Here is an 11,695-nt window from a genome sequence, read left to right as displayed (position 1 = left end):
TAACGAGTGACCAAACCGTATACAATAATTCGTCGCTTTCTTTTTGAACTCGTCGGTATGATATCACTGGATAGAAATTATTGAGAAGTAATAAATTTATTATTTGCTTTGCGTGGGTTATACTTGAATATACTTAAAACTGAGGAAAATATTGCAATTTTGGGACAAAAAATTCTCGACGCGCGTGGCACGTTATTCCAGCGCAAGAGGTTAACTGGTAAAATCGAGGCCGTGACGCAAATGTGCTCAAGGGTTGAAGGACATACGGTGGACGCTTCGATGGACACGCGCAAACAGATCCTTCGACTAATTTAAACTGACCGATAAATCGCCGCCGTAAAACGGATGAATGACGAATGTCTCGTTGCCTAAGTGAATAACACCGCTGACACCGTTACACGTGTGAAAAGCAGCGCTAGCTCCTGGATAATCCCTCACGGTACCGTGATAGTAGCAGTGCTCTATCTCCTGCAACCATGCACATCGCGAAACACCGTCAATGAATGACTCGTTCGATCAGTCTCGGATTTATTCGTTCACGAGGATCGGCTAAAAAATTTCTCCACCATCCGCGATCGTCGATTGACGTCGACAATAACGTTCCACGTTGTATTTTTTTTATCATCTCGATCCATTGTTCGGCCAATCGACGAACTGGAACTCGTGTTGTTTTGAAACTCACTGTACCATTCGTGAGCCGTTTATTTTGGAAGTGGCGTGAGTCACTTTTGTTTTCGAATCAAAGGATTTGCATTTGTATTTAACACGAATAGAAAAATCGATGTTAAAGGGATATTCTGGTAATCCGACTTAAAAGAAATCGATTTTTTCAGATTTTCTCAAAGTATATACTTTCGAGAATATCTATGTAAAAGGATTTGTTTGAATTCGTAAAATTATAAGTGTTTAAAGGAAACGGTGTACTGCTCGCAACGTAAGTATGAATATTTTTGTACAATGAGTAACAGAAACTTTAAATGTGTTTTTCTCAAATCCATACTTTTTGAACTGGCTGACAGGATATCTCACGTTTTAGTTGACCGATTGATTTGAAATTTCGAGGAGATCTTCACCGGGTGTAGCTTTATTGCATGTACCACCGATTTTAAAATCTGATGTTTTTTTCTACTTTTTTTTTTACTATCCAAAAGACGAAAAGCACAAGGAAAATCGATATTTTAACTTCAAAATGCTGTCATTTTTTTTTAATTTTCGAAATTTCGCTGTTTCTGTGGTTCATGCCATAGCCATATTTGTACTGATTAAGATGTTTTTTGGTTTTTTAGTTTCAAATAACCTGGTGGACCGGAACCACGTCAGCCATTCGAACCCGTTTTTAAAAACATGCTTCACCTAAAGCTATATAATTTCCACAACTTTCATTAATTTCGTTAAAAAAAAATTATAAATACTCTTTAAGTATGAATAAATCTTTGGTGTGCGAAAATTGCATACCAAAATGTATCATGGTTTCCTTAGAAAAAAATTCCAAAAAAGTCGATTTTTTTCAAGCCGAATTACCAGAATACCCCTTTAATCTTCTGAGAAGATTTGCTTTTGTCATTTCAGTTATTTAAATATTTTTCAACATGAATGATTTCGTTGTGAATAGAGACGTCAATGAATCGTCATTTTTTGTCATTGTAAGATGATTTAAAGAATGCCGCGATTTTCAGAATGCCGAAAAATGCATCAAGAACTTTTGGTGTTTTGAATATCAATATTCTTCGAGAAACACGCAGGAAATTCAATTTTTTCATTGTTGTAAATATTATTAAATAGATCCAAGTAACAGTGGAACGTAAGAAGAACGTAACTATATCAATGACGATGAAGAATTGTCGATAATTTAAACTGATATGACTTCATAAAGAAAGATCTCTCGAATAACGATCTCTCTCATTTTAGTGCTGTAAGTTGTATCAAAGTGAAAAGTATCGAGCTAATTTGATGTAGTTTGAAAAGATTCGAGGAAAAAGTATAAAAATTCTGTGAGAAAACGATAATTACAAAATTAAAAAGAAAAACAAACATATTAACAAGTGAAAAGAGAATAAGTTAATGTAGCCAGCGATATATCGTTGTTCGACTATAAGGTCAGCATGAAGCTTCTATTTTGAGTTGTACTTCTACTTGAGCTTCTACTCGAGTTTATTTTTTTCGAAGATGATTTTACATCATGTAGCGAGTGAGAAAGTGAAGATATTTTTTTCTCGAAAATTGTCAAAATTCAAATAGGTATAAGAATACTAAGAAATTTTTTTTCATGACTAAATCTATAATGTCTTGAAGATGGAAATTTTTTTTTAAAACTCGCTGTACGTTTTTGTCCCACGTTTTATTGAACATCAGGTTTAAACGACAAAAATTCGAGGAATCTTCAGGAAAATTTAAAATTCAATCGAAGTTCAATTTTTAAAGAACTTCAATCTTCAAAATGATGATGAGAAAGGAAGAATTCAATCTTCAAAATCTAGTTCGAAGAAAATTTTAGATTGCAGAGCGAGGAAAATTTTTTTAATGTTCTTACGTTTGAATTTTGACAATTTTTGAGAAAGTAAAATAGAGATTCGCGATTCTCAAAAGATAAAGGTTTAAAATAAGATTTAAATAAGACAGTTATGTGATGCTTTTTTACGAAGTTGTATCAGTTTCGACAATTATCGACAATTTGCAGAAGGTGATGGTAATTTCATGGAAAAATAACTATGTAACTTAAAGATAGAGAATGAAGATGCCTTTTAATTTTGAGCCAAAAGCGTCTTCGAATGAATTCTAATCTAAGTAGTTAATTGTCTTCCTGTTCATATTTTATTTAAGAGAAGGTAAAAACTTTTCAGCCCATCCTCGTATTTTCTAAATATATATAATTTAGCAGTAAATATAATTGAACAAATAATGATAAAAAATTGTATAATTAATGATACATAATTATATATAATATATAATTAATTTACATAACTAACAATATAATATATAATTAAACATTTATAATAATTTAAATCAACGACCATAATTATTATAATCGCGAAAAAAGGTTATAGAATAACAGTTATCTTTTCGACTAAAACTTTGCTTACAAATAACTATTATAAATTATCGAAAGTTTGTTCCGGTGTCGATTATTATCGATGAGGGAAATTTATTTTTGTCATTCGTAACAGTTATCGATGAAAGAAATTTATTTTTGTTAATTTGTAACAGTTATAAAGCGAGGGAAGCTCTATTTCAGTTGCTCGTAATAGTTAAAATTTTACTCGTTAAAATTTTGGTTTTTCTTTTCGTCAATTTTCATGTGATTTACGTCAGCTAGTAATTTTAGAAAATATTTTTAAAATATGCCTGAGTATTGAAGTATACAATCGAGAAGGGAATGATTCCACATGAAAAAAAAATATGTTAAAAATGAAAAACAAAATTTTCTCGTTCAAGTCATTATTTTGGAAAAAGTCAAGCTTGAAAATTGATCAGATATATTTGAATCTCGCTGGTTTAACTGCACAGGGATGATTGAATCGATAGGAGGTTATTCCACCTACGAAAATAAGTGAAAAATGTCAAATAAAATTTTTCCATTTTCACGAAAACAGAGTTTGAATATATTTAGTTAAAAATTGGTTTTAACAACGTAATTAATAAAATAAGTAAAGTACGTTTAGTACTTAAAATTGGTTTAAAAATTTGATACAGTTTTAAATCATGTTTTCTCAAAAACGAAGCGTCTTGCGAAAAAAATTGTATTCTACACTTTTTTGACTTATCTTCACAAGTAGAATAACTTCCTGTTCACTATTTATTGTTGGTCAGTCAATAATTAACTTCAAGTATAGTTGATAAACTTTCGAACTTGATTTTCTTGAAAAGGAAGCCTTAAATGAAAAAAAAAATTCAATATAATGTATACCCTGTTTAATACATTATGTTATTATGTTCCATCGTGGTAGAGTTTCTTTTATCGATAACTATTAATTTCTAATTCCTCAACAATTATAAGAAATAGAATTCTTCTCGTCCATAATGATTTGCAGCAATGAAAAAAAAATTTTCAATCGCTTATTTGTAACCAAAAATTTTGAAAATTATAATTCTTCGACCTATGTTCTTCTTTGAAAAATTCTCATTATATTTTTTGATCAATATTTTTTCGATTGATATAATTTAAATAATACAAATTTCTGTTGACTGACTTTTTTTTTCATAAAATTTTTTGAGACAACCGTTATTCATGGTCGCTGATTTAAATTGTTACAATTTCGCGAAAAAGGAAAAGAACTGTATAACAATCCAAGATCTGGTTTCGTTGCAAAGCGTAAAGTTTCTTTTAACTGTTCTGAGTTTATTTTCGCAAAAGTACTTTTATTCTCTATGTTTTTATTTTTTTAAAAAGCGGACAATTTTTTCCACTTTATTTCAAAGCTTTTCATTTTATGATGGAATGTGGAATAGAGCATTTTTGAAACTTGCTGTACGATTTCTTTTAATTTTTTCGAACTATTTCATTGAATCTTGAACGAAATATAATATTAAAATTTAATCCTAATACTCAAAGTTTCAATAAAATAATAAGAAAAAATTGTGCAGCAAGTTTTAAGAGATAAGTGTAAAAAAGAAGCTTCAATCTTTAAAATTGTGATAGAGTTAGTCATGAAAAAAGTTTTTCAATGTTTCTAGAGACCTGTTTTAATTTTTATTTTTTTTCGAGAATCCTTACTTTCCCACCCGTTACATGGAGTGAAAATATTTTTGAAAACAAAATTCGAACAAGACAGTCGAAGTGAAATCTTCACGCTTTGAAATGAAACCGAATAAGTTGTTGTACAATTTTTTTTCTCTGCAATTCTATTTTTTCATTGTATGTCCATTTACGTTTCTCGCCGTACATATATTCCAGAATTTTTGATAAATAATTACCTGTTTAAAAATTTGTTCCGCGTCGTTGGGTAAAAAGTCTTTTTGCATAAGATTCGGAGCTAAAAGTTGCCTGCAACACAGAATGCTCTTGCTACAAGTGGATCGATAATTGCTTTCTTTTCATCGTAGGGGAGATTAACTGAGGCTAGTTAGATTGCGGATCTTTATGTAAATTTATACTTCTAAATATATTCAATAGCTTCGATAATACGACTTTGGCAAAAAGTTGCTTTATGCATATTAATAATGTTACAGGATACATGCTACACTTTACACATTTCATTTTTACTCTTTGTGATTTCCTATAAATCTATAAAAATCCGCAGTCTACTAATGAGATTGTTGATTGATGTTTGTTATTCGTTTAATTTTGATTATTTCAGACGATTAATTGGATAATTGTCTCTGAATGTTGTATCAGTAGAGTATATAGTGCTTCTATTCTTTTCCAACTTTTCATTCATAAAATGAATATATATATATATATTATGTGAAATGATTAATAGCACTATCATTGAAAATTCCATTATTTCGTCTCCACATTCATCTGTTTCGTGTCCATACTTTGCGACATTAAAAATCGTAAAAATTAGAATTATAATAAAATTCAAAGTGATTCTAGCTTTCTATTGTTTCGTATATTCTATGATTTTTAGTGCTGTACAGTGTATCATAAATAGATTGCGGATTTTTGTGCACTCGTAAGCAACTTGAAAATTGCACATAGTGCGCATAATACGAATAACTATAAAATATCTAAATCATAATTTTTGCAACGTGTACAACAGTTTCTACTTTAGAAATATAAATTTGCATAAAAATCTGCAGTCTATTCGCTAACAATCGTTAGTTCACAAATTTTACACTGGAATAAATAACTACGATAAAAATCATTTTCCCTTGCAAGTGAACAAAATCCATAATTATAGAATTACTTCACAATTATGCCTGTTTTATACTAAGGCTTGTTTTATACTTACTAAAGAAAAGAAATAAAAATTCTCAATCTCTGTTTCCTTCGTATTCAAATTTACATTTATAAAATGGAAGAATGCTTTAGATAAACATAGATAATATTGTACTTATTTTATTTGATATTCATTTAGTTACTTAAACAATCAGTTACTCATTTACTTTACAGTTAAATAAATCAGTCTCTCAAGAGTACTATAGTAATGGAGTAAGATTATGTTCGGTGCTTGTATTACAAAATCGTTCGCGGAACGATTCGTTTGTAAAAATTAGGCACATTGTGAAAAAAAGATTCGTGAAAGTGAAAAAATTGTTCGACCAGCGCCTCTAGTCTCCTCCTATGTTACTCTTAACCGAAAACAACGATGCACTTACGTATTTAATTCTAAATCTAGGCGAAATTTATGATTAAAGGCCTTGATCAAGAGGGACGTCCGATGAAAGTGTCTCCCCGTCTGCAAAATGCAATGAAAACTCGTCTCGTCAAGCGTTCTCGTCGAGAACTTTGCCTAACGTTAATCGCTGAACGTTAGAAAACTTGCGTGCACTTACTCTCATTCTGCCTTTAGCATTCTGATATCCACCCTCCCCGTATCCTCTTTGAGGATACTAAAACGTGAGAAAATTTCAAAGTTAAGCGAAGTATAATATCGGTGATCGGGGATCGAACGGAACTGCGAACTTTCACGGATCAAAGGTTGTTTGTTTCTCAATTTTTAGTTTTCGCGTCATTTTTCGCTTGTACGTTTCAATTTTTGAACCTCGACATTGTTCCAACAGTTATTGTATTGTGTATCCGATTGTTGGAAGTTCTGGTGGATCATATATTTTTGAATAGGTATTTCAATATTATAAATGATGTAACATTTGTGTATGTAACATAATAATATAATAGAAATTATGTAATGAAATGCATATATATTAATATAAATAAATATATACATATATATAGTATATAAGTTGATAATATATAAATAATATAAATATATAAAAATATATAATAATATATAAATAATATAAAAATATATAATAATATATAAATAATATAAAAAAATATATAATAATATATAAATAATATAAAAATATATAATAATATATAAATAATATAAAAATTAAAAGTATGGTTTTAATTAGCCTTGCTTAAAATTCAAGATATTGATAGAAAACACATTACATACATAAAAACAAATTGTGATTTTTATATAATCGGTTTATTTTACTAATAATTTGTCAATACTAAGAAAAGTATTATTTTCCAAATTTTCCCATCTAAAGTATAATATAAATAAACAATAATATAAATAAAAATTTCCCGAAAAATTTATGTTCCAATTTTAAATTTTAGATCGAAATATTATTGGTATCACTTGGCTTTTTGGCAGTACCTTATGGAAACAAGTGATATATCGACAAAATACTCTGTAACATTTTGCAACAAATGTTCACTATAATTTTTCCCTTTTTATTTCTGCTTATTTTGTCATTCGAGAAAAGAAGCTTCCATGAACGTACATTATATTTCACAAGTATTTTCGAAACGGAGAAAAACAATACAGAAATTTGCAGTTATTTCGTAACAGTTTCGTTCGATCCCTGATGATCTGTAAACGATAAGAGTCGATCATTGAAAATCTCTGAAGTTTTCTTCTTCGAGAGAATAATAACAGTAGAATAATATTATATAGATTTGTACAATAATATTGGAATAATATTGTATTCATTCAAATCAAAAAATATTATTCTTGCTCTTGACATTCATTATTAGATTATAATTTGTCATTAAAATAGCAAGAAATAATTTAGCAAGAAGTAGTGTGTGGGTTCGAAATTTTTAAATCTCTCGAAACTCGAAACGCTGATTTTATTTGATTTGAGGAATTTCTTGGTTTAACAATTGGACTTTTGTATAAACTTTTATTGGTTAAACCAAATACAAACGAAAACACAACAACGTACAAAAATATCTAATCCAGATTCTTGTTTAAGAGCATAATATTATTCTGAACTCTATTTGTTTTTTTTTTTTTTTTTTTTTTTTAATCAACTCGTCGATGGTGGAGTTACAAAATATCTCTGTTTTTTGATCATTCCTTCAGATGATATTTTGCATTATCATTCGAGGATTACGATCGATCGTATATATGCTTATATCCTTAGAAACAAAAACCGCGTTCGTATCGAGTATTCGAGATATACATGAATCAAAACTCTGCAAACGTGTCTTTACTTCCTAATTTAACGTTTCTTCTTCTTTATCCGCGTTTCGAGAGTTTCGAATCACGAGAAAAGCTACGAAATTTCGAATTCTTGAAACCCGAGAAACCCTCGCTTGATTTTCGAGAGGTTCCGAAGTTTTTGACATTTCGAAAATGACAGTGATGGACAATTTAGAGTAAGTGTCCATTGATGCTTCGTTCTGTTGATCTGAGAATATTGGAGTGGTCGAGTTACCTTGGATACGCTGACTTCTCTCGTGGATATCCCCATTTTCTCGTGATGCCGTAACTGTACCGGATAGATGATCTGATAGTAATGGCCCCCGATATTTTGTACTAGCTCTTGGTTTTGTCGATACTCTTGTAGTAGTCGTTCGGCCTCACCTGAAATCAATTTCCTCGTTCAATCGAACGTGCCAGTTCAGCCCTTCTGTCTTTAAATTTGTTTTGTTTTATCTGTACATTTACGGTCGCGTTAACGTATTATGACGTTAAGTGTTCTCGAAATCGTCGTTTAACTTCTAATTAATTAACGAAGCTTTTAACTCTAAATTTAATTAGAATTAATATTTACTATGTTAGAATTAACATTTGGAATTAAATATTAGAATTGAACTGATTGTACGAATTAAATAATATCAAATATTAGAACTGACGTTTATGTTATATTAATTATTTTTATACATATGTCCATTTATATTATACTATAATATATATTTATATTCATAATATAATTCTAAAATGGTTCATTAATTTATATATGAATTATATATATTGTATATATAAAAATACATGTATGTATAATTATAATACATTATACATATTATTAATATAATATAATTATATATATATAATAATAATTATTATTATTATATATATAATAATTACAATAATTATAATATATTAATTATAATATAATTATAATATAATTATATATAATATATATATATATATTATAATTGTATTTATTAATATAATTAAAATTAATAACATGTATAATATATGTAGGTGTATAGAAATTTGCAACATTTGTACATTTAAGGATTAACACCAAGGTTTCATTAAACTGCATAAAAAAGATACAATATTGGAATTTTTAAGTGATCTCATGTACTATTAGTATGCTGAGGATTAAATTGTATGACATTAAGTAAGTATAATTGAAACAACTAGACCGTGCACAATTAAAAAAAGATGATAGATAAATAGTTCACTGACTCCTGATTAAATTTAACATTTTTGGATTTTCTTACTAGACTTTTTTAGTAGAAAATCTTTTTTGATGTTACAGTTATATTTGTTATTATAATTGAAATATGAATACCAGTCAACAATTATGTAATTAAATATGTTTATATATTATATATATTATATTATACTTATTTATATCTATGTATTATGTTATATATATATATATATATATCTATTATATTATATATTACTATATATTATATTGTGTTTATATCGATATAATAAATATAATAAATATACGTGTATATAATTGTTGACTCACGTAATAATATTACGTAATATAATATTAAAATTATATATATAATTAAAATACATTAAAATTAAAATATAAAATTAAACGTCTCCTAAATTGAATTAATAATTTTCCGCGCACATAGATCTTTTTATGTTGTTTATTTACTAACAATTTCACTAAAAAAAGAAAAGTACACAAAATTAACTTACGCGATCATTCACGAGCAAACTAACATCAGGATATTCCTAACAATATTTAACCACTTGCGCTGGCAACTGATTGCGGACCATAACGAGTGACCGAACCGTATACAATAATTTGTCGCTTTCCATTTCTTTTGAACTCGCCGTTATGATACTACCGGATAGAAATTGTTGAAGAGTAATAAATTTGTTTTGCCTGGCTTATATTTCAATATACTTGAAATTATTGAGAAAATATTGCAATTTTCTCGAAACAAGAAATTCTCGACGTGCGCGGCAAGAGGTTAAACCCATTCGAAACTTCCTCGCCGCGAGGATAACGAGGATAATAACGATAATAACGTGAATCGTGTCGTCGGAGTCGAACGAAACGCCCTGTACAATTCACGAAATTCGGACGAGGAAGGACGAAGCTTCGACAAGGAGTCCGCGTCAAAGGAAATCACCAGGCAAATGCAAGGTGGATTCCCCGGGCGAAATCGGAAGGCAGCTGTAACTAACAGGATCTTGTTTAACCGGTCGTCTTCTCTTTCTCTTTTCATCGGCAGCGATAAACTGTTGCTGCCGCGAGCTACGAATGAGTCGAGATAATCAGTGAAGGGCCTCCTCGAAGCATGTAGTATCTAGTTTACCCTCTTATCGACTGTCCGGGCTTTGCCCGATTTAACCCGTCCCATTGAAAATGAAGTGTATGGATAATTACTTGTCACGCTTCTGCGCTCTCCCACTGTCGCCACCCCCTCTCCCTCCCCACTCCTCCTTCGCCGCCTCTTCGCAACACGTAGACGTTGTCGTGTAATGAATTACTACGCGGCAGAATTATCACCGACAGAAGCAACCATGCCACTCGAATCGAGCATCGTCCTACACTTACGTACCTACGAAATGGTCACAATAATTTGACAATCGTCCCCTCATTCACGCTCGCTTTAGCACTCGCAGGAGACACGACATTTCGTAGGAATTAAGAAACGACAGGTATCCCTCGACAAATTATTCGTTCGCTTTTTTTTTTTTTTTTTGTTTTTTAATTTTAAATGTACGCGAGTTGGAGATAAAAATATCGTCGAGGTTAATATACAGCGACTTCTATTAACCCCTTGCGCTGGCAACTGGTTCGCGGACCATAACGAGTGACCGAAAAACCGTATACAATAATTCGTTGCTTGTTTCTTCTTCTTTTACACTCGTCGGTATGATATCATTCTATCATTGGATATAGAAATTATTAAAAAGTAATAAACTTATCATTTGTTTTGCCTAGATTGCATTTAAATATACTTAAAACTCAGAAAATGTTGCGATTTGGAGCAAAAAATTCTCGACGTGCGTGGTACGCACGTCATTTTAGCGCAAAAGGTTAATATTCGGATGCTAAATGTGTATAATATACAAATATAATATATATATAATATAATATACAATTAGAATATACAAATACAATTATTACAATTTTATTACAATTTATGATTTATAAGCAAATTGGAATTACCGTGAGTATTATTATAACTTTGCAAAAAGAAATGGTACAATAATAAACTTGGGGTCATTTTAAACAAACTTGAAGCCTCTAGTTTCGAATGCATTTTATTCTAAGATGTTTTTACGCTATGTAGTAGATAATAGAGTAAAAATTTTTTTTTTTTGTTGAAAATGTTAAAAATTGTCGTAATATATAAAAATATTGAAAAAGTTTTTTTCATAAATCTATCTTTATGATGGATTTGAAGATTGAAGTTTCTCCTCTACAATGATTTCTGTACGATTTTCTTTTCCCCTTAATTTATTGAACTTTGAATATCAAACAGATATCATGTCAATATAACAACGAAAATGTTACGATTTTTTTTATTAAATATCACTTATTTATTGGTTTTGTATCAAGATTTTTATTACCAGTTGATATA

General features: G+C 29.6%; 1 protein-coding gene across 4 annotated transcripts in view; it reads right to left on the bottom strand.

The window, feature by feature from the left end:
- Positions 1-306: 306 nt before the first annotated feature.
- Positions 307-11,695, bottom strand: part of LOC122530148 (disintegrin and metalloproteinase domain-containing protein unc-71-like) — a 137,369-nt gene continuing 125,980 nt past the window's right edge. For all 4 annotated transcript variants that reach the window (XM_043656889.1, XM_043657056.1, XM_043657131.1 and 1 more), the window contains 5 exons: positions 8,335-8,483; positions 6,436-6,492; positions 6,259-6,338; positions 4,912-4,981; positions 307-468 (listed from right to left, as the gene is read on the bottom strand). In XM_043656889.1, coding sequence (XP_043512824.1) covers positions 307-468; positions 4,912-4,981; positions 6,259-6,338; positions 6,436-6,492; positions 8,335-8,483 — 518 coding nt within the window. The remainder of the gene's footprint in view (positions 469-4,911; positions 4,982-6,258; positions 6,339-6,435; positions 6,493-8,334; positions 8,484-11,695) is intronic.

The sequence above is a fragment of the Frieseomelitta varia genome, unplaced genomic scaffold (assembly GCF_011392965.1).
Source record: "Frieseomelitta varia isolate USP_RPSP 00005682 unplaced genomic scaffold, Fvar_1.2 scaffold_1007, whole genome shotgun sequence".
Classification (NCBI taxonomy): domain Eukaryota; kingdom Metazoa; phylum Arthropoda; class Insecta; order Hymenoptera; family Apidae; genus Frieseomelitta; species Frieseomelitta varia.
Note: the sequence above shows the minus strand (reverse complement) of the source record. Positions and strands in the feature narration are given on the sequence as shown.